The sequence below is a fragment of the Lutjanus erythropterus genome, chromosome 24, assembly GCF_056507025.1.
Source record: "Lutjanus erythropterus isolate fLutEry1 chromosome 24, fLutEry1.hap2, whole genome shotgun sequence".
Classification (NCBI taxonomy): domain Eukaryota; kingdom Metazoa; phylum Chordata; class Actinopteri; order Lutjaniformes; family Lutjanidae; genus Lutjanus; species Lutjanus erythropterus.
Genome location: NC_139340.1, coordinates 2,676,061 through 2,700,971, shown reverse-complemented (window position 1 = coordinate 2,700,971; position 24,911 = coordinate 2,676,061). Strand labels below are relative to the sequence as shown.

The 24,911-nt window shown below is 37.3% G+C and overlaps 1 protein-coding gene across 2 annotated transcripts in view; it reads left to right on the top strand.

Annotated features, from left to right (window-relative positions):
* The first annotated feature begins 11,265 nt into the window (after positions 1–11,265).
* Positions 11,266–24,911, top strand: part of glsa (glutaminase a) — a 34,393-nt gene continuing 20,747 nt past the window's right edge. For both annotated transcript variants that reach the window (XM_084713476.1, XM_084713475.1), the window contains exon 1: positions 11,266–11,678. In XM_084713476.1, the coding sequence (XP_084569602.1) occupies positions 11,407–11,678 (272 nt within the window). In that variant the 5' untranslated portion in view covers positions 11,266–11,406. The remainder of the gene's footprint in view (positions 11,679–24,911) is intronic.

The window sequence follows — 24,911 nt, the reverse complement described above, 5'->3', positions numbered from 1 at the left end:
TGAAACTTAACTGTCCAGTACTTTAGTTTGTGATCAAATATTTGCAAAGCTAGTGACATTCCCATCAGCCTCAGTTGTATATAACAATTGTTAGCGTGCTGAGATGGTGACCATGGCAAACAATATTTGTTAAATATTAGCATTTAGCTTGAAAGCCAGTCAAGTGCAGAGTACAGAGCTGCTAGCATGGCTGTGGAATTCTAGTTTTATTTTTTTTTAGGATGTAAGACTGTTTATATCTCAACAAAACGATGATTGATGTTTTATAAAGTCAGATAGCAACACCTTATAGATTAAATTTGTGACAAACTGATATTTTTTGATATCAAAATCCCTACATACAAGGAATTAAACCTGCCAGCAAAAGCCAAAGATTTAGCAGCATTTGGCTGGTGGCTAATTGTCCTTTTCCTGGTGGTCACTGCAGGTCTTCTGAGCCTCCGTCATTCTCCCAAATCTAACTTGCATTTGTACTGTAACTCAAATCGAAGGTGTAAAAGTACTGTAGGGAGATTGAGTTAGGATTCAGCCCCTGGTGCAGGTTAGTTTTTTTTTTCGTCGCTCACTTCAAATGGAAAAAAAAAGGACAGGTGGGATTAATCCTTCCCTCCTCACTCTTGTCTTGTGTATATTTATGGGAGGTAATTTAAGAAGAGGATGTATAGGAGCTGTTGTGGAGTAACAGCAGGGGACCTCTGTCATTTGTCTTGGCAGGATGGCTGGGCTGGCATGCCGGAGGCCGAGCTAATTGGTTCATTTCACTTTGTAATTTAGCAAAACACTGCTGTTGAACCGAAACCACGCATCTGCAAACGGGGAGTATTTCAGGAATAAAGCCTGTGTGTATTTTTTAGAAATCATCCAACAAGCTTTCAGCAGGCCCCACAGGTCGTAAAACCCTCTCAACATGTACTCTTTCAACTGAAGACAGCATCAAATATTAAAGATTTGCAGGTGTACGGTTTTCCAACAACAGCGGCAAAAATTTAAATTCCCGTTTATCGCTGCTCTTCACGGAGCAGCAGCCTGGGGTCTGTAAATAGTACCAAGATAACAAATAGTGCTAGCCTAATCTCTCAACCAGGGTTTTCCTTTGTCAAGTGTAACTTTGCTGTAGATTTTTGGTGTCAATACAGTGTTTATGTATGTAGAGCAAAAACAAAAAAAGAAAACTTAAGTGTCATTGAGGAAAAAATACAGAATCAACAGTGTGAAAGTGTCTGGTATATAAAAACATGCTTTACATGATGATAATGTTGATTAGCCTTAGCTCTTAACAGTGTTTAATCCACCTGTGATGGCCATCAGTGCATATTTCAAAGATGTGTTCTTGCTGTTTAGAGGTAAATACATAACAAATAAGTGTTCACTGTGTTCTTGTGTGTTCGCCACACTGTGTAAATACGTCTGTTTGGTCCAAAATGATAATAATGTCCAGACAATTTGGTCTAATCTCCTTTCCCCCCTCTACTCCCTGCAGATAGTTTAGTCTCACTCAGCGTAATGACAGACCAATGCAATATTTATGTAAGTAATAAGTCTATTTGCATTCTATATGGATCCATCATTTTGTTATGTGCTCAGTAACTGTACGTCTGTCATGAACTTCAGGGTGGGAATTCACCTACAACTTGGGAAATGTTTGTGTTGTCTCACTTTTAGTGCGCACGGCACTGTATCTGTATTTAATGATGTTCTTTTCACATAAGTCCGTTCACCATGTTTACACGGCGGCCATTTTCCTCTGACGTCACGCTCAGGGTGGGAAGCTCAAACGCTGTCAGGAAAAGGATAATATCATCCTGTTGTGTTAAGGTTGAAAGTCATATTTTAACAACAGTTCTTGAGAATTGAGATAAATTATGTCCTATTAAAAAAAAACTTTTAAAAATATTAATATCAACACTCTTACTGCAGTTTTTTGGTGAAGATTTATATATATGAAATATATGTAATTTATTAAATGCTTTGTTTGCTTTCATTTTTTTATTTTCTAAACTTGCTCTGTCAGAAAACAGCCTCATCTCAGACAATAATTCACAACTTTAAACAATTTAAAAATGTGTTCAAAGTCTTCAAAATCTAAAAATAACAATACGTACTGATGCCATAGGAGTAAAAATGTGCTATTATAACCATCTTTGTTTTAAAGTAGATTTTTAATGAAAATGATGGTCCTGTCAAGTCGTGTGCCAGATTTCTGACAACAGAAACACGATTTAATCAGGCAAAAAAAATGGTTAGCTATACCCTAAGGACCTCTGTCTCACTTCCTGGTTTAAAAAAAGGCAAGAATCCTGCTACTGGTAAGATTTCTATTTTTAGACAGATTCATGAAATACTATTGCTACCAGATGTGTCTCAACCATAACATGTCAACTCTGTAGTCCTTCTAAATCAAAGCTAAATAAGAATAAGAACAATTTAAAAATGTGTACTTTGATTAACATTAAGAGACTCTGAGACACTTTAAAAAATAAAATGGCTTACTGTGACGATGCTGTGAAACGACAAAATTGAACATTTTGTCAAGTATGTTGAGGTCTACATTTAATAAAAAATAAAATCACTAGGAGGTTGGCATGTTACAAATTTTAATAGCCAAAAGTTTGATCTTTTAAAATAATTTTCCAGCATAATTGAACAGTAAACATAAAAAAAACCCCTCAAAATACAAATTTGTCACAATTCTCAAGAATCAGCTTACAAAATTATCATTTCACTGCTTCCTGATTGATCAGTAGGATTCAGAGGACATCAGGCCATATTTCAAGCTAAAATAACATATTTGATAACCCATTAGACAACAGCCAACGTTAGCTTTTATTAACCACTTTCTAGCTAACGTTACCATTTGATAGTGTTAGGCTACATGATCTGATAGGAAAGGCATAAATTTGATATTCTGTTGATATATCAGAATTAATTTATGCCTCTCTGTCGTATCATGTAACACTATCAAATGGTAACGTTAGCTAGGAGGTGTTTGAATGCTAATGTTAGCTGCTGTTTAAAGGCAGCTAATGGGTTATCAAATATGCTGTTTTAGCTTTAAATATGGCCTGATAACCTTCTGAATTTTGACTGTCTTTTGTCTTTTCAGTTGCTAATCAATAGAGAAGCGGTGAAATGCTAACCATTTCATATATTTAAATAACAGCGTTGGAGCTTTCTGCCCTGAACGTGATGTCAGAGGGAAATGGCCGCCGTGTGAATACGGTGAATAAGGTTGCGTTTTGTTTCAAGCAGCCACTATGGCAAGAAACTAAGGAGGATTGTGATCTGTTGTAAAAATCTAGTTTGCTAAAGCTAAACTAGCTAGTGAATTCTGGGAGATATAAAGCCATCATGGTTCGGAGACAACAACAACAAAAAAATTCTTGTTTTCGACCTGATTGGCTCAAACACTGGCCTAGTTAGCGTGACTGTTGTACGATGTTTCAGAGAATAGCGCATGTCTGACCTGCCGTCTCACCGATCACTGTTCTCCTCACTGTTTATTGTAAAGTGATAGATTAGGCTTCACCTAGTTATGCACCTGTTTTTTAAACACTAATATATTTTATTTGTTATACAGCACATAAACATTAAACTTTATTTTTTTGAACTCTATTGTGAGGTGCGTTCTGTGATCAATGTCTTCTCAATCCAGTTTGAACCCGTGGTTTCGTTACGTGTCATGAGTTTTTGTGTTGGCATGGGAATATGACTGTTATAGCTCAGCTGATGGTGGTTTTCTGAGGCTGATATCTACACAAAAAAAATCTACAAAACAGCTGATATTAATTTTCTTACTTAAATTTCATATCAGGGTTTCCACAGGTCCTTAAAAAGTTTACGTTACTCTTATATGGATATGGATCCTTTAGATACTTTAGATACGGTTAATAGAGACTTAAAAATAAACTTAATGCAATCAATAGAGATCAAAATTACCTAAAATTTATCTTTAAAATTTCACTATTTTTGGCCATGACCTGCTGACCTATCAGTTGGGGGTTTGCCCTTGTCATGGTTCACTGTGTAATAAAACTGAAATCATCTCTGCTTCTCTGGAAGTTAATTTGTACACTAATATTTTAACTTGTATTTTTTTAACATCAATTTAAGGTTAAAAATAATGTGTTGGGGCTGAATAAAGCTAAATGGTTAGATCATTCTATTTTAAAATAATACTAGTAGCCACACAGCTAACAACAGCTTAACCATAATTTTTAATTAAAAACATATTTTCAATAATTCATAACAGACTTCATAATTTACTAAACAAAAACAGAAGAACAAGATTGGCTCAGGATAAAGCAAAAAAAAAAAAAAAATTGTATGCTAGTTTGAGTCTCAACTCAAGTTTTGCTTGCTAACTTTTACTGGAGCTTTCAGAAAGAAAGTAAGAGACCTTAAGTCAAGATTTTCTTGTCAAAATACTGGTCAAAAATGAACTTTTATATTTCAGTGGTGATGTGCAGCCGCTCATTGTGCACTCAGTGTGTGTGTTAGCCTGCTAGCATGCACAGCAGATGGAGCTTTTGCAGCCATTCCTCAAGTCAGAATATCAAGTACAGTGACTAATGGGGCAGAAAAGGTCTTTGTAGTGCTGTGATAATAGGTTGTTGTCTTTGTAACACTATAATGTAGTGATAATAATGTTTTGGTAAATTATATATTAGTTTCCCACTACAGGGAGGAGCTGGTGGAGTTTCAGTGTCTTGCTCATAAAACTAACTGAATCCTGGCTGGGAAATCTGATACACTCATCCTCCAGCAGCAACTCTGAAGCAGAGTTAGTGTAGTTTTGGATTTGTTTTCTCAGATTTTGTTTTCAGTTCAGTTTAGTTTATGTTTGTTTGAGTTTTTTATTATTATAAGAAGAGGGTATTTGTCAGGGACAAGATTTAAGAAGTTCATAATTACAATATGAATACAAATTGTGAAGGCGGTTGACTCTCAATGGTCAAATACATCTTCCAGCTTGTTATGTTGACCAAATTGACAAAGACTAAAACTGAAGAAATTCTATGTATATTTTTATTGTTTTGGCTTAGTTTTACACAATATTGTTTGAGTTAGTTTTCATTTTTTGTTTTTTATTTCAGTAAAATATTATTTCACACCTAGTTTTAGTTATTAGTTTAGTTTTAGCCGTTCAGCAAGGCAGGGAACGCCTCGCTTCTTCCCACTGAGAAAGTGCGTGTGAATGCAAAGTAGGGAGGACCTGGAAAAGAATAAAAGTGCTTCAGTTTTCTGTTTTTTCCCCCCTTTCTTTCCGTTAAGTAAAAAAACAAAAACAAAAATACTTGCCTAGTGGTAGCTCCTAGTTTAGTTTTAGCATTTCAGCAAGGCAAGAAACCTTCTTCCTAGTGAGAAAGTGCGTGTGAATGCAAAGCAGGGAGGAGCTGGAAGCGCAAAAGTACTTCCATTTTTTGTTTGCTTTTTATTTTCATTTCAGTTAAAAAAAAATTTTTCACATCTATTTTTAGTTTTTGGTTCAGTTTTAGCCTTTGACCAAGGCAGGGAGGCCCCAGGTTTTTCCCAGCGAGAAAGTGCATGTGAATGCAAACCAGGGAGCAGCTGGAAAAGAGTAAACATGCTTTAAATAGTCTTCTTTTAATATTTATTTTTAATTCAATCAACTAAAACAAAATTCACCCTTAGTTTTAGTTAGTAGATTAATTTATGCCTTTGAGCAAGGCAGGGAAACCCCGGCTTTTTCCCAGTGTGAAAGTGTGTGTGAATGCAAACCAGGGAGGAGCTGGAAAAGAGCAAAAGCGTTTCAAGCAAAGGCAGGTAAAAAGAGAGCCAGGCAGTGATGGGAAGAAAGTGGTGACCAGCAGAAACACCCAAAGGCCAGTTGGGCTTCCTTTAAAGGAGGTTCCCTGTCTTCTGTTTGTTTTCTTCTTCATCTTCTTCTTCTATTTTTTTGTGCTGAGATGAATCCCTGCGCAGGCCATTTGCATCAGCGTCACATCAACACATTGTGAAACTGGCTGATGAGTCACTCTGACGCAGGTCCTTTTCACATACCTCCCATCATCCTCTCCCTCTCTCTCTCTCTCTCTCCATTCCCTCCATCCCTCTCTTGCCCCCCCCCCTTCTCACACATACACACACACGCACGCTCACACACACATTTTCTCTGGAGAATAGCTCATGAACACCCATGCTGGTTACCGTTCACAGTGGCAGCCCTGCTCGGCGCTCAAAACGGCCACCCCTCCCCTCCCTGTCCTCCTCCTCCTCCTCCAGTGCAAGTCACTGATGATGATGATGTGTTGCCGTGGCAACGGCTGGAGGTGGGCGGCTCCACGGGCGGTGGGCGGAAGCCAGCCGCTAAGCAGCGTGGGAGGGATCTGCCGAGCGCACCCATCACCCTCATTTTGAAAGGAGCAGGAAGCTGACTGCTTTTGAGAAGGTGTGGGTGTTGGTGAATTATCGCCTCTCCTCCCTGCAGCTTCGTTAGGGATCGCCTTGTTTGTCTCCCTTCCTTCCTTCCTTTGTTTTCTGGTTTACTGCTGCATGCAGCTGCTCCTCATGGGGGATTTCTGCACAGAATTAAACTTTGAGAGCTACTGTCAGTTTGAAAAAGTGATCACACCAGTTTGCCTTTATTTTTCACATGAACATTACACCAAAGATTTCTCGAGACAGACACTAAAAATCCCCAAAAATAATGTGCATTGCAAGTTAAGGAACAAAATAACTGAGTAGAAAAGGCTTGCTTAACTGATGGGGGACCTGCAGACCCCAGAAGTATACTTTTTGTCAGATCTTACAGGTGCTTTATTCTAGCTTTCCAATGTTAATGACAATCAGTTTGTTCATTATGATTTCATATCATTGTTTTCTGTTTTAATGATTCTTTTTTAAAAAAATAATGTAGTGTAATGTATCCGTATTATGAGCTGCATGTTTCTTTACTTCCTGTCAAATCTATTGTAATGTTACCTTACACACTTAGTGATTTCTCATCCTTAAGTTAGTCACTTTACTTTTCACAGTCAGCTTGGTTTTTGAGCATTTTTGAGCATTGTGATAAACACCTCAGTATCTTAGATAACTATTTGCAATGTTAGCTGGCTAGCTGTCATTGCCAGCTTTATTCAAACTCATCAGAAATAAAATAAAACTTGCCAAAAACATCTTGGTTCGTCTTTACGCTGTTCAACTATCACCAGCTCTGGTTTGGCTGAAATAAACACTTGATTCACAGAGTTAGAAGTGAAAGTATCACCAGGAGAGGATATCAGAGAAGCACTGGAGAGAAACCAGAATATCTAATATGATAAATTAAGGGTTTATTTCAACCAGACCGGAATGGGTGATAGTTGGAACCAAGATGTTTTGGGCGAGTTGTTGGCGAGGCGAGTTAAGCTGACAGTAACAGCTAGCTAGTTAACATTGCTAGCAGTTATCTAACAAGAAATATTATCACTTTAAAATATCACACTATCAGGGGTGTAGGGGCATTTTGAAGGAAATAGACATAAGCCTCATTCACACTAGCTAGCTAAAAACAAATCATAAAACTTGCTAGCTTAAAGGTTGAAAAAATGTAAAAAAAAAAAAAAAAAAAAAAAGAAAACATTTTTATATTGTCATCTCAAAATGGCCATTTTAAAAATGAAACCTCTTCAAGAGTAAGTTTTTGGATCATGTTTTAAGTCTGAGTTTAAAGTTTTGGTGCAACAGAAATCTAATTTAGATTTAGAGTGAAAACTAAACTAAAAAGGTTTGAATTAACTCTTTTTGAATTTTAAGCTAGTTTAAAGCTTGGTTAATCTTTGTTGGTGCAACACAGCTTCAATGGAAGAGGGATTTAGGTATTGTATATATTACACATCATACAAATAATACAAAAACATTAGATACATGCATTCATCTCTACTCTGTACTCTACTGGATTCTGTCTTCTTTGTATTAATGTATGTGACTACATCAGAAATCCACTCATCATAATGTACATAATGTTTGCATGTAAAGCAGTTGTAGTTTGAATTGTTGCTGAACCCAAAGTGCAGGAGTCAGTCATTTGTTTAATTGCAGATTGAATGCGACAGATTGCAGAGTCTTATTTTTAGAAGCTCCCAATGGTCGAGAAAATGTTTTGCTTACATAAACAAGGCTCCTGTTAATTTACTTCCTATCCAGCTTGTTAGGCTGTCAGATACACTACACTGCTGTGATATGTGGACACCCAAACAAATTACACCCATATTCAAAGTGCCACACACTAAACAAAGATACAGGAAGAGAATCAACAAGATAGAACAGGCGTAATGTAAAAACTGTATAAAACAAATAAGATAAAAGATTAATCTGATAAAATGTGTTTAAGAAGTGACTTAAAGGTCCAGTTTGTAAAAATTATGGAGATCTATTGGCAGAATGTGGCAGAAATGGAATATAATCTTTTCATTCTGGTATAATCACCTGAAAGGAAGATGCAACAAAATCCTACACACTGGTCCTTTAAGAGTAGATAATTTTTTTGTTATATCATAAGGAATGTTTGATATATTTTTAGATGATAAAAGACTTAACAAGATACTTATCGAACTGGAAGCCTGAATCAAAACAAACACCTTCACCTTCAGTGTTCACTAATAGCAACTAACGGTAGTATTCGCTAATAGTAGCTAACGGAAATGTTTGTTACCAGTAAATAATGGCACTGTTGGCTAATCTTACCTAGTCTAACAGTAGTGCTCGTTAACAGTAACTAATGGTCGTGTTCGCTAATAGTAGCTAATGGTACTATTCGTTACCAGCACTAATGGTAGTGTATGGTAATAGTAGCTAACGGTAGTGTTCATTATCAGTAACTAACATTCATGTTCGCTAATATTAAGTGTTACCTAATATTAGCTGATGCTAGTGTTTGCTAACAGTGCTATGTCCTAACAGTGTCTAACTTTAGTGTTAGCTAGCAGAAGTTAACGTTAACTGACAGTAAGTAATTGTAGTGTTCCTTAAGAACAGCTAACAGTAGTGTTTGCTAACAGCCGCTAAAAGTAATGTTTGCTAAGAGTTTTTAATGCTAGTGTTTGCTATCAGAAGCTAATGGTTGTTTTTGCTAACAGTGGTTAACTGTAGTGTTAGCTAATGGTGGTGATCGCTATCTTTTTTTAAAAAAAATCTTGTATGGCTTCTCTTTTACTGCTTTCACACAATGGATGCCAGGTATGGTTGGGACTTTCTGCTGTATTAACCCACTCTCTTTCTTTTATCTCTCAAGTTAGCTTCTAAAGCACCAAATAAGGAAAAATCCACCTCAGACTCCTCCTGTCTTAACTAAATACTTAAAAGAGGAAGCTTCTGTGATGCAGCCCCACGACTCAGACTGCAGAAAAGGGATTTTTCTTTTTAATTAAAATGTGGATTCCTGTAAAATAACAACCTACAATACATTCTCATTGGAATTCCCCTTTAAATTATAGACCTGATTACAAGGAAATGTGAGCTGCAGAGTTTGAGTTTCTGCCAGTGCGTTCAGTCCAAATTCATGAGTGCTTCACGTTCCAAGTGAGGCATTATTAGTCAGCATCAGTTTGTTTGGTTTATCCTACTTGGAGATCCAGGTGGGTGGAGTTTATCAAGATTTCAGATAAAGTCAGATAAAAGTTGGGAGCCACAGAAAAGTGAACTGAAGCAACTTACGGAATACCAGTGAGTAATCTCTTTTGTAGGTCATTATTTTAAACTGCGTGTCAAACTCCACCCACCCAGGCCGTGAAAGAGGACAAAACAAACATTAAAAAGCTGTCTGACTCGGGTCAGTGTGATAACAGCTGTGTGATAACAGCCCTCAAGCTACGATCTGTTTTATTGGTCATCATAAAAGGAATCTGCCCACACTATTTTTGAATCAATTAAGACGTTGAAAATTATTATTAATTCATGTGTAATTTGCAAATTTAACAATAATAAAATAAATGCAGATTTATTAAGTTTTCTGCACAGCGGGCGCACATGGCTCCCAGAAATATATCCATAGAGAAAAACAAAGCTGCATGCATGTATAAAAAGAAATAGAGCATCCAACCGTAATGTATGTCTTAATATTTAATCTCAGATCTCTCCAGCAGATGGCGCTGTCACTGTGTTGTTCTGGAGAGAGACTGCAGAGGACGTGTGAGTGCAGTACCAAAATAATTCAAATGGTGTCACACCAAGACAAGACATTATAATCTCATGCGTGTGCTGCTCTGTGGTTATTTATACAGATTTTGAAGTACTTTATACTTTATATATATACTTTATTTTCGCATATATTTTGTTGGAAACCACTATATTACAAATCAAAATACAAAATTGTTTATTGAAAAACGAAATAAACCACACACAAACAATAAATAAAATGAACAAAACAGTGATTTATTTGCTCTTGAATACCACTCAGATATTGAAAAAAAACTTTGAAATGTGCCAGTTTTCCATAAGTAATGAAAAATATTTGTTTTTTCCAAATTATTGTGATAAATGGTTTTTCATAAATTTCTGATATATCAGATATAATACAAACAAAATATCATACATGTAAGTGATATAGAACATTTCAATTTTCTGGCAATTGTTTGATGTGTCAATTTTTAAATTACATTTGACATAACAAATAATGGAAAAACAAAGGTCCATTTAAGAATCTACGCAAAACAAGCAAGAGAAAATCATATTTCCAATAAAAGAACATTAATTTTCTTTCTGTTAAATATATATATTTAATATAATATATAATATATATATATAAATATAATGTTATATATATATATATATATATATACCTTTTTTTCCAAGTGTGAAATCTAATAAAGTGGAGGAAAAAATTACAATAGACATAGAAAATATAAAGATCCCCTTTGCTTTCTCCAAATCCGGTCCTTTTAAAAAACTAATTGAATCGGCCTGCGTTATTATTGCAATTAGCTGTGACAGATCTGCCATATGCTTTTTTATGATGTTTCCTTTTTAAACGTATGATAGTTTTGGTTCTTGTATGTCTCATGTGAATTTTTAAAAAGACGAAAAACTCTACCTACAACACGTTAAAAGTAAGTATATATTCATAACTGCTGTTAAATGTTCACTAACTCAGCAGTGATGGAGATAAATGATCAAAAACACGACCTACAGCATATCAAAACAGTAGGCGAGATTGATCTGATGATCGACAGCCGTCTCAGCCAATCAGCTGTAGGTATGGGTTATCATACTCCAATCAAAACTCTCGCGGCGTGAAGGGTAGGTTGTATCCCAGTGAGGAAAAATTTCTGTTGTTGAGTCACCGGGAAAACCGTTACTCGACCGAGAAAAGCCGACACTCTCATCTACTGTGCCCTTTACTTCCCTAAATTTCTTCACTCGTCTCAACTATAGTTACAGCATCCAGATACTCTTATCGACGGGATTGAAATGTTACATTTTCGGTCAACGGTAGCGCTCAAGGAGTTATTTCAAACCCAGCTGAAACGTCCGTTGGCAGGTAGAGTTGGCGTCAAAGCGGCACCTGCAGCCTCCGCCTGCTTCAGCAGCACCGGCAGTTTGGATGGCAGGTCGCCGGGCAGAGGGAGGACACTCGCCGGGTGGAGAGCCCCGCCGCATCTGACCAGGAGACACGGTGTAAGAAGCTTCTGCTCCAAAGGTGACGGACATAATGAAGCCGGCAAGGACTCTGCAGCAGAAAAGTGAGTAACGGTAACCCTGCTCTGCTGTGGGAAGATTTTAGCCGCTAGCTCCACGGTAGGCAAAACTCCATAGAAAAAACTGACAATTTAACTGTCGCGATTATCAGTCATGGAAGGCTGCGATGAGTCATTAAAGTTTCTTTTTTATTGAAATAATTGGACATTTTACATAAAAAATAGCTGCCGAATTAAAACATGGCTCCTAATATTATATTCGGAGTAAAATGTTAATTTATTTTTCCATGTTTTACATTTCATTCAAGTTATTTTTAAAGTACTAGGTTTTTACAACGCAGTTCGTCATTGAGGCAAATGGGGCTACCTTTTAACTAGCTAGCTCAGATTCTGTTGGAATGACGACCTAGCAAGCTAATGTAGCAGAGGCTGTACTGTGGGTCTTAGCTAACAAGATGTGTCAGGTCTGCCGTGAAGGCAAGGAGAATGAAACCCTGAAGTGACCGGTGACACCTCACTCACCCCCGATGGCCAGTGCCAATGATGACCGGTTGTTATAAAACCAGGGCGTGATAGTTGTAAGTGGATGTAAGGGCATATCAGTTATTATTAATAACAGTATTATTCAAATCATAAGCCATCCGTTTTATTGCTATTGACAACCTGTAATAAAAGACATCTGATTAAACTTTTCTGCAGGAAAAGGGAATAATAAGCGCCTCAGATGAGGATATGTCCTATAAACGTTAAGTGTGCAGCCAGGCAGATATCGTGACTAGCAGTAGCCAGAAGCTACAGCTTTCATCTACAGAACAGCATGTTAAACTCAATGAGGCATTAAGCTGTTACCAGCTTCCCTGGGCTTTGATAATGACAACATCACTATAAACAACAAATAAAAGGTGTGTTTGTATGACTTAATGCACCATGCAGAAAGTCCAAGCCTCAACTCAATGTCTAATGAAGGTCAGTTTATTACTGGATCAAGGAATGCAACTAACAGCGATTTCTTATTATTAATGTTCATTAGTTATGAAGTCCATGATAACAAATGGCACATGTCTAGTCTTTATGTAAATAGTCTCATCAACAGCCACCTAAACCCTCAGACATTTCTATTTATAATTAGGCAAAGAAAAGTCCAGCAACTCTGAGCACTTGTAAGGCTGAAAGTAGTGAATGGTGTTTTGATGTACTGTGGTAGATAATCAACCATCAGTACACAAACCCATCAGCTACAAATTTCAGCACTCAAAATGTGTGTGTGACAAATGTCAGACAAGAAGAATGAATTAGAAACCATTTCAGTGTCAATTTGCAGATTATTACATTGTTGCTACCAGTGTTTATTTGCAGTGTTAGTCCTGCAGATAAGGTTGTAATTGAGTGTGTCTGACAGGGGTGATTGTTCAACAGGGGGAATTAGTGAGCACTGATAGAGAAGTGAGGATGAGAGTCCTCCTGGCGATTGATCGGATGCAGGTTAAAAGCATTTAATGACCTCAAACACCAACAACATCACCACCACGGGTTGATAAGGCTTCACTGATTCCACTTAAAACCCACTGGCAGCAATTAAGACAATGACAAATTGCTGCATCATATTTTATAGCTGAAGCATTAAAGCAATAGTTCACCCAAAAATGAAATTTCACTTAATATCTACTCACCCCTGTGCTGATGTGAAGATGGGTGAAGATCTCCAGTTCACAAAACACTCCCGGAGCTTCAGCGGTAAAAACAGTGTTGCAGCCAAGCCTGTGTACCCGCTTCAGATGTGTGCACGAGGATCAGGTTTGAGAGGCTACAGTTGATATTTAGGCTAAAAACATGGTGTAAATGGCATCTATTTGGGTCACATTTTAATGTCACAGCTTACCGACACTTGGATTACACCACATGAGCAGTATGGAGACATTATGTGTGTTTTTTTGTGTTCTTTTTTTACATTTTAAAACTAGTCACCATTCACTTTAATTGTACTGCATTTGTTTCAGCATGGGCCAATGAATTGCTTAGCTTCTCAAAACACATGCCTACATACAAACTATAAAAGTACACAGGCTTTTTCAAATAACACAGACTTACCCAACCAGTGTTCTCTGTAGTTCACTATTATAACAAAGCAGAAGTTGTTCAAAATGTATGTCAGAGAGTCAGTTCCTCTGATGATACTTCACAGGCTAAAAAAGCCTGTCCATGGGCGCACTAGCCTGGATGGTGTTGGAGTGTTGACTCAATAAAAGTTTGATCACAGGGACTTTGTTCAGTATCTATCCATCAGGAGACTTGACTTTAGACACTCCAGGATTTCAGTCTCTGCAAACTGTAAACTGTCCGACCTCTGTCTCAGATGAAAAAGTCACCCTCACAGTTTCCTCTGGTGACAGGTGCAGGCGATGATACTTCTTGCATTGTTGGAAAAATGGTAACACAGTAATAGACAGCCTATTTGAAAATGTATTTTTAATTTACTGCTGTCAAATAAGACAAAGAAAAGCAGCAAATCCTGATGTCAGGGAAGCTGTTACCAGAGAATATTCTGCATTTTTGACTGAAAAATGAAAAGATTAATCCATTTTCAGAAGAGTTGCAGATAAATGTTCTGTTGATCAGCTTTTTTGATTAATGTAAAATCATTTTTACAGGCAGGCAATATCCATATTGGCCACTTACTTATTTAAAATCTTACTCAACAGCGATATGTTTGGTCCTATGAATCTCAATATTTACAAGCAAGTTTCTCCTGCTTGACAGTGTTAAATTAAAAAACAAAAACAAAACAAATGGTACCGACACGTACTATGGATTATTAATGATATCATGGGCCCTGGCTGGCCTGTGGTTGCATTTGTATGCCAGCAGCATCCAGTCTGGTATGTGTTTTATTCTAATGAGATGTAAATCTGGCTGGAATGTGATCCAGTGCTTCCTCTTTCCCTCTGCAAACACTGGAGTGTTGACTCATGCCTCTGCATGCCACTGAAGACCTTCGTCTTCCTCTTCAACCCAGATATTTAACAGTCTGGCTCTGTTGCTCTCAGTGAAGATAAATTTCTGACATTTGCCTTATTTAATAAGCTGATGTTGGGCAATATCTTGGTATTAACTTCAGTAGTTAAAGCCCAGAGAATGTAAGAAAATCCTTGTTGGCAGATGGATATTCATACTGACAAGCTGAACTGTCTTCACTTTGCTGTAGCAGAATCGGACAGTATTAATGAACAGAGATCAAGGCCGTGCAGAAGTTACCACTTGTCCATAGTAGTAGTATAAAAACAGTAACAAGCATTTTTTAAAAAAAAAAATGAGTCAAACTCAAGATGTTTTCCACGTTACACATGAAATTAAGGCCACGTCATAGTTTTTCTTGCTTTTAACATTCAGAGCAGCTGTGATACCAGCAACCACACCAGCATATTTTCTCCCTTTAGAGAGTTTCCATAGTAATAAAATGCTTCATTGCCCCTGCAGGCCGACACTGTCCCATTTGTTTCCATTCACGGACAATTTGCTTAAGTGGTCGGCCATGTTTAGGCACTCACTTTGCTCAGCTGACTGGTTGTCAGCAACATCTTATTTTCCCTGGAGGCTAATTTCAGTTTCAGTGAAGCCTCGGCTTGTTCTGTTAACATTGAAGATTAGTGTTTGAGAAATCATCAACAGGCTGCATTTATGTTAAGCTGCATGAAGCAGCAGAACACTTTGGCAGCTGTCAAGGAACACATTGGCTATTCATTGTGTCGGGTGAAAGGGGCACTAAGTCATCTGATCATGAGGACAACTTGTGTAGGTAAATGTGTTGCAAAACAACAGACCCAACACAAAGGGTCACAGATGTTAAACATTAAGAAACCTTGCAGAGGCATTTGGTCTTGAGGCTTGATTGTGGAAGGTTGGGTATGTGATGTTGGGTAGTTTGAAGTTTGGAAAATCAGGCAGCTAGGGGTGTCACAGTACCAGAAATTTACTTAATTTGAGACAATACCAATACCAGTGAAAGAACATGATCCTCCATACCATATTTGCCACCTCGGTAAGAAATCATAAAATTCAGCCAGTGTTATTTTTCTTTGGCAAGCAGTAGCATAAATTTACTGACATGATGATTAACGATGAATCTGGAAATGTTTAATAAGCTAATGTAATATTTGAAATGCTAATGATGTAGTTTGATGATACAGATTGAACAGTCAGGACTGACATTAGCCTACTCCACAGCAACGCAACACGAAGTTGTTGTAGGAATGAGTGATAATAATAATAATAATGAGTGATTATTCATAATTGTTGTCTTTTCCTGGTTTCAAAGGCTGAATTACAATCAAGTGATGTAGTTTTTTGAGCTTATCAGACTGGTCTAGCTGTTCTGAAATTTGCCTTTACCCACCTAGTCATTATATCCACATTACTGATGATTATTTATGAAAAACTCTCATCGGGTTAATATTTTGTGAAAGTCATCGCTACAATATTGTCACACTGTCAGGTGTGTTTAGTTTTTACTCATTTTATCACGTTTATCACTTCCACCCTTTGGAGTCCACAACTTGTTGTTAGTCACAACCTACATGATCAATAATTATCGATAGTGACCAATACAAAACTTCACTATCGTGGTAGGTTTTTCAGCTGTATCGCCCAGCCTAAGGAAACGTCATGCAGAGGATGTTGGAACAGACGTTACAAAAATACCTTAGAATATGTGTTACGTTGTAATGTCTGAACAACATAGTGAAAACCTGACTAATGGTAAAGTTGTAATGTTGCACCGCTGTTACAGTGCCACAAATGGTTCGACACAGTTGCAACGTTGCAGGGGACATACCATGTTTGTAGGGTTATTATGAGCTATGATCATATTACATTATCCTAAACACACTAACCTTAAGTGTCTAGCCATTACAAACATTGTGGAACATAGTTGGCTACACAGCAATCCCAGCTGTCTCAAACAAAAATAATAGTAGCCTGGATCTTCGTGATTTAAATGCCTTCTGTATTTGTGATCTTGTGTCCCCTCAGAGTTGCCATGGAGTCGTTGCCTAAGTTCCTTTTTTGACGTGCAGGAGAGGAGATAAAAACAATATGAAGAATCTGATTATTGCCCAGTTTGGTTGATGTCCAACCCTACTGCAAACAAAGTGCATTTTAGGCAATGAGATTGAAGGACGGGGTAAAGTGTCTTGTGTTGACTGTTTTTTTTTATACACTGAACTATTAACTGGTAAATAAAAAATCCATGATCACATTATTGTCCATATTCAAACAGAGGATGACACACCTACCAAGCTGTGGTGCCAGACGTAAAGCATGACCTAGGTTAGAAGTCAGTAAATTAGGCCAGTGTAACATGAATAAATTTGTTAAGTATAATACCCAAGACAGGGTGTTTGGAGTCCCTGGGGCCCTGACAGCATTCATCCTCAACTCTACTGTGGTTATGAGGGTCCTGAGGCTGTGCTCCGGCTAATAAGGGGTTAAAAATGTTTGTAATGCAGGGGAGCTTATCCCGCCCACATCATTTTTCCACGTTTTTTGCACCAAAGCCTGTATGCTGGCTTGCTGCCCAGCAGTTGTCAGGGCCTTCAGGAGCAGATGAGTCACTCGCACAGATTGATTTGTGCTGCACCGCCTCTCAACGCTCCCGCTTTCATGTCTGCCTCCACCCTCCACACCAATTTGTCATGACATCTGGGAGGCAGTGAAGCCAGCACCATCGATCGGGTCAGATAAATACAGCAGACACTACAGACGACTCTATCCAGACACTGACCTCGGCTCGTCAATACGATATGAACGTTTTCTTCCAGTGACTTAAAATATGTCAATCAGATGAAATAACATAATAAAACTATGGTGGGACACCCGAGGAAAGACTTAAAAAGTAGGTTGGTTCTAAATCTTGATCTTAATTATCAATACTCTGCATTTGTAGTTTCCTCGCAGTGTTGACTTTACATAATTGGACTGGATAAGTCTGATAACCTATTAATCGTTTCAGTCATTTTTCAAGAAACATATTGAACATTTGCTGGTTCCAGCTTTTTAAATGTGAGGGTTTGCTGCTTTTCTTTGTCATTTATGATGATAACTATAGGGTATCTGCAGGTCCTTAAAAAGTCTAATGAATATATAATCTGAATTTTCTCCCTTCAGATGTCTCAGATAAATTTCAACAGGTCTTAAAAATTGATTAAAGTTAGTATTACTTTTATAAAGCTGGATTTAACTCCAGTTGTCCTTTTAAATGTGTTTTAGTGGAAAGAAAAATACTGATCACACTGTAATAACTAAAAAAATAAACATTGAACCAATATAAACCCTAAAGCAAACTGTGCATGTAATTTTTTGTTCAGTATGGTCATAAAAAGAGGTCTTGGATTATATTCACACTGCTCTTAAAAAGGTTGTTAAAAGTCTTAAATTTATCTTTTTGAATCCATGGTTTTGTCTGTTGGTTGGAGAACAGTAATCTGAAGACTCTGGGAAATTTTGATGAGCATTCTTCACAAATTTTTTGATGTTTCATAGACTGAACAATTAAATGATTAATCATAAAAATAATTGGCAGCTTAACTGATGATGAAAATAATCAATAAGTGCAACTCTACGTTCAACTACAGTATGTTTGACTGAAAAACTTTTGTTACACAATACATATACAATACATACATACACAATTAATAGATATTTTTATTGTTGATTAATCTGCCAGTTACTTTCTCAATTAATTGTTTTGTTTTTGAAATATCAGAATATAGGGAAAAGTTCCAGGTGATGTCTTAAAATGTCTTTTATTTTCTGACCTACAATCCAAAATCTGAAGATTTTAAATTTATATATGACATGAAAAAGAGAAACACAGCAAATTAGCATATTGGAAAAGCTAAAAACAGAGAATATTTGGCATTTTGCTTTAAAAAAACGATTAATCAGTTGCAATTATGAAAATAGTTGGCAATTGATTGTCAATCAACTAAATGATTCATGGAGTCATCGTTTCAGCTCTAAACAAACCATAAACATTTAACCCTGAATATACACCAGTGTATTTACATTTATGAGGCAGTCCAACCCTGTCCTCAGCTGTCTCTGTCCTTAAGACCACCTGTCTGGTCAGCAGCAGCTATATTGGGGTTCAGCTCCAGCCACAGCGTCTTCTCCAGTGAAAAAACTACTCATCTGTTTAATGAACAAAATAGTTTACAAGTAGATTACATGAGAACTAAACAGTATTTTCTTGACCCTTGCAGCTTCATTTACCCCCCAAAAATGTACTTTGCACTTTGTACTTGAAGTACTATTTATCCATCTAGATGGTTTGGTGTGAGTTGCAGAGTTTTTGAGATATTGGCCATTTATTTATTATTTATTTATTGCCCATGTCTCTCCAATATATGACTACTTGGCACCCAGCTTGTGGTGCTTATAGTACCAGAAAAATGCATATGAAAAATTAAAACCTAGTGTCTCATTCTGAAAATCATGACCTGGTTACTCAAGATAATCCACAGACCTTTTGTGTAGTTTTGTGTAGGCACTGTGCCGGTTAAATCTCAAGTAGTTCCCATAGGTTATACTGCAGAAGGAAAGTAGTTCCTACGTGAAACTGCTCACAACATGGTCTGTGGATTATCTTGAATAACAAGGTCATGTTTTCTGAAAAAGAGACATGGAGACATTGGAGAGAGGGTGGATATCTCCATGGCAGATATCTCCAAAGCTCTTCAGCTCACACAACGCTAGTCCAGATAGAGAAATAACACTACAGGCCAGGAGAAAAATGTGTACTTGCTATTTTGAAGTGACCTGTCTCTGTAAAAATAATAGCATCTATCCCTGCTTAAAGGGTATGTAACCCCTCAGTTTCTGCCCTGCTCCTCCCAGCATATTTAAAAAATGGAACAGAGGAGTCAGCAGTCGCTAGGAGGGCAGTTGACTGTATGAGGCGTAGCTACATACTGTAGGATATGATTACATTGACTATCAAACCACTGCACAGTATAGCATTAATAGTGATTGAATTTATTTGATATAAACACATGTAACACTGCACAGTAGTCAGTGCATACATGAAAAATCAGAGAATAAAAAACACAATAAAGCCATGAGGCTTGTTCTCATTGTGGTCCTGTTGTATAACACTTTAAACTTCAAAAAACAGCAGCAAGACAGCAAGTGGAGACAGTAAGTCAACATTAAAAAATGCAGCAGGGAGTGATGTGCATGTTTGTTGTGGTTAAGGTACCTTTTGCTATCCATAGATATCTAGTGAACTGTGAACGTAGCACAGTTCAGTGAGCCTATGTGTTGTTTGCCACCACAGAGGAGAAATAAATCTCTTGTTCATGTGGTAGAGACTGGATTTATGAAAACAAACCTGGGAACAAATTTAGTTTGTAAGACTGAGAATGCATTGGTCCTTAGTCAAAGCACTGCTACTACTGATTTTCTTTCACTATGATGGAGATAAACCTCTGAAGCCTTCATGTGCTGCTCAGTCCAAAATACATCTACAGCTAGTTGTTTCTGGATAAATGGTGTGATGAACCACAATTGACCTTTAAAAACACACATAGCGGGTCCTGGTAGTGAGAGCGCTAATGAGAGCAGCTGAGGTAGATTAATGAGATGATCCAGTCTGGTCCAGATGTTCCAGTGGCCACCTCTAACCCGGTGGTAATGGTGATCTCTCACAGGCCTCATTAACTAAACAAGAACGTTACTTGCAGTCTCTTACTGCAAAAGCATTTCATACCAGATCTCTGTCATGTTTGAACATAATATTTAGTTTACTATATGCGTGAGTGTCACTGGTTAGTTGAAATTAGTCTTCCTTCATATTTATATTATTGCAGCATTTCAGAATAATTATGACAGAGATTTATTTTGAGATACTTAACATGTAACAGTTTCTTATTGTTGATTAAATGTGAAAAGTGCATAATGTTTATTTGATGCATCAAATAATTTGAATTTCTTCAGGTTTGTGACATATTTACAACCCCAGTGCTTTCTATTCATTAATTTCAGTTTTTCTTGTTAATTTGTTGTCCTGACAGCAGTTATGTCAGTATTCATATATGTGTGTACATTTAAACACAGCACTTAAAGGTCCAGTGTGTAAGATTTATAGTTTTTTTTTTTGTTTTGTTTTGTTTTGGAGAATATGGCAGAAATGTATTATTCATAAGTATGTTCTCATTAGTGTAGAACTGCAGAGATTACTATATTAATCAGTTGATTGAAAGAAAATTAACTATTTTGATAATTTATTAATCGTTTCTGTCATTTTTGAAGCAAAAAATTTGCTGGTTCTGGCTTCTCTAATGTTAGGATTTTCTGCATTTCTTTGACCTTTATGAGAATAAATGAAGGGTTTTGGACAGGGGTTGCAACTAACGAATATTTTTTAGTCTTACGTTAGTGTATAAAATTGTCATTGTCATTCCTTAGCATTAGAACTGCAACAATTAATCGATTAATTGATTGTGAATTGATTATTAAATTCATCATCAACTATTTTGAAAAACAATTAATCAGTTTGAGTCATTTTTAAGGAAAAAAGTCATTTAAGATTTCAGCGTCTTAAATGTGAATATTTTCTGGTGCTCACCGCTAGATGCAACAAAATCTTACACACTGGTCCTTTAAACTTCAGTAAATAATGTGAAAATTTATGTACATTTTTGTCACAGTATCAGTATGTGTTTGTCAGTATTACATGAATGTTTATTGTTGCAGTGTTCTGCTGATGTGTTCATACTGTTCTGTAAATGCCATTTTCACTGTTACTAATTCAGTATTATTCCCTCTGCACACTCTCTCCCTGTTGTTGATCTGCTTGCTTTACATTTGTAAGTATGTTTCTATTATTTTTATTTTAGTTTTAGTTGTTTTTTTTCTGTTTTCAAGTAGAAGTAGAGGTTTTCTGCAGAAAGCCAATAACCACTTTTACTTTGAAATGACCACATTTCCTCCCAGCGGCTGCGCTTTAATCCCCTCCCCTCTACCTGACCTTCCTCCCTCCCTTGTCACACATACTCTCTGATGTGTATTCCTTCCTCACCAGCAGGCATCAACCTTCATTAATGCGGCCAGAGCACTCTAACAACAAAAAAGTTACAGGTTCTATAAGGACACAGCAACAAAATTATTATTTTTGATTATATTTTTTCAGCAATAATGCTGCGTTCCACACACGAGTTGGAAAGTTGGAAATTCAGATTTGCTTTTCTCATTAGTTTTTAAGGATTTCAGTTGAACATACAGAGAATAATCTCCAAAACACAGCCAGTTTTTAATTGTCAGCATTTGATGACATGAAAACACCCATAGTTTCAATACTGAAGTGATAGCTGTGGTGATTTAATAAAAATGAAAGTTAGATACATGACACTGGCTGCCACAGCCTGCCAGGAAATTATTTTGTTTGCATCCATATTTGCTTCCTGGCTGGAAAACTGGAACGCACCCTGGTTGGAATTACAATTTTCCCACTCAGAAGAATTTCTGACTTCTGACTCTGAGTGGAACTGTCAGTACAGATAATGGCAGATCAAAGACTTGGTCCCAGTGTTTCCCCTGTATTATTCTGCAGCAGAGCGGTCCAGGAAAAATGTTGATACTGGCTTTAAAACACATTCATTCTCACTATCAACAAATCCCATGAAAAGACCAAAACCAACCCTGAGCGTACCTTGTAACAGTCTTGTATATCTTATTCCTCTGTTTCATAGAGCTCCAGAAACTATTAAAAATGCATCAGTGAGCCACAGTAGCCATATTTCCATCAATGTACTTTCACATGCATTTTGAAGTATTGCATCAGAAAAAGTTGACAGAAAATTCTAGTAACAATTTCAAGTTTTATGCTCACTTAAGGTGTTTTTTTGCCTTTTTTGAAGAAGAATTAATTAAGAAGAATGAATTCCACATCCTGCTGACCCAGTTACTCACTAGAGCACCAAATGTTGAGTAATCCGCCACTGAAAATAGTCCCCAAGAAATGCACTATTTTCTCCTGTTAGTTTGAGAAAAAACACAGTGACCAGCTCTTCTAGGAAATTACTAAGCCATTTTTTTTAAAGCAACTATAATTTTGTAAGATTCCTGTCTTCAGTAGGAACCAGTGGACTTGGTTTTAAATTTCCCATTACTGATTTTTTTGCATTGATTCGTAATCTCTCAAGAGAGAATCATGTTGCATCTAAGAATCAGTTATTTCCCTCACCCCCTGTTGTTGACAATAAGAAGAAAATACCAAACAAACTCTTTTTTAGCACAAGAAAGGAAAAGCAGCCGTCAGCTGAGTGACTGGTGTTGGATGCTCCCATATCTGAATTTCTGCAAATTTCTCAAAATGACCAAATTTATGTCCAGCTGTTGCTGTTTAATTAAATTGTTTAAGATTTGATTAATGTCCTTCATTTGACAGTTTGTATGAAAACCTCAGTATCCATTGACTTGTGAAATAGCAAATTTGGCTCTTTAAAGTTGTCATGTCAGTTTCCTGATAGTTCACTGCTGCTGAATAAATCGAGAGGGAACTCTGTCACTGAGTCTGCATCTGAAATGACAAACTGGTAGATTTTCTGCTCTCATGTCCCTAAGGGTGCAACCTCAGCTTTATATTTGGTTGGCTGCTGCGAGGAGCCACCTGCCAACTACAGCTTTACCTTGAGACATCCTCTCCTCGCGCACAGGCCAGTGCCCCATGATGCATTGCTGGACAGTGTGCGCCTGGGCACCCAGAGCTTTGCACAAATCCAATTTGGTTTTGATATGAATCATAGCAGAGAGCCTGCTGTGAGCTGCTCACCCCGTCTGCCTCCTGACATGCTACTAACTTTCCTCCCAGAGACGACTCGGAGTGGAAGCACTGCTCAGAACACCAGCCAGGCCATATTATACTAAATGATAAAATTCATCAGACACTGTGAAGATTGGGTTTATTTAATTCAATGATTGCCATGGGGAGCAAAAGATATTGCTGCTGCAAATTACAGGATTCCAGCAGAACAAAGACTGGAGATAATAACCTCTTTAGTGGCTCAGGAAATATGAAAATGTATGAAAAGTGTGGTTGATATATGAATCTGAGGAAGCTCATCATGCACAATAAAATGCTTGTAAGCATGATAGAGGGGAATTTTTTTTTTATTCATTTCACACTGATGCCTTAAACAGTTTGGGCATATTTAGTTTAATGGGAAAAAAACTTTAAGACAGTGGAAAAACTTTCTGTATTCGCACCAATACTCAATTATTGTTGTGACACTAATATTGAAAATGTTTGCCAAATATTACCCAACTCTAGAGCTTACTGAATTCACAAAGTGATAGGGTTTTTTTTGTTTGCATTTGCTGTTTTAGCATAGCTTTTCTGATGGCTACAAGCCAACATGGCTAGCTAGCAACTGTTGCTAATGATAAATCAAAACCAATATAAGCAGAAAGCATCAATAGCAAATCTTCAGACCAGTCAGTGTTGATGGTAATTGTGGTCAGTTGAAGCAATACATTCCTCAGTATTCTGTGCAAATGAGCTGGGAAATATCAGATATTGACAAAAAACCAGTATCATGCTTCCCTTGTATAAAAGTCTTATTGGCTGAGATGACTGCCTGAGTTAAAGTTCAGCTGTGGAGATGCTGTTTAAGCATCCACACCTTCCCTGCTCACTCAGCTCTTGAAGACATAGTTAGACCTCTGGTGATATTGTGATCTTGTTGCTTGGAGTGAGATTTCATGCATTTTTTTAATGATTACAGTAGAGACTCTTAACTGTAATTCAGTTGGAGGCTAGTGACTTGTTTGCTCTGATGAAGGCCACAAGGCTGAAAGTTTGTGGCCGGAATAAATCGGTGAAATTGAGATTAGTCAACTTTTAAATGTTGGAAATTTATGACTTTGGTTTCAGCACCACAAAAAAAAAAAAGAAAAAAATGGAAAGCACATTTTTTCAAAGATCTAACTGTTGCTGGTGGTCGTGTCTCAGCCACTGAACAACTTGACTCTCATGTGCCAGGGGTGTTGGCAAGCTTCCATGTCACAGCTGCAACAGTTAAGGCCCAGTCATCACAATTCACAGATTGTGCTTTTATTTGGCTGAATTGCACTGACACCGCCACCTCACACACACACAGTGTGGACAAAGATGCCTGTAAGGCAGCGTCACTTCTTTCTCAGACATGTCATGAAATATTTGTTTGTTTCTCTGGTCTTTATGTGCTGCTGCTGTCCTGCCTCACTGTCCCCAGGATTCACCCAAAT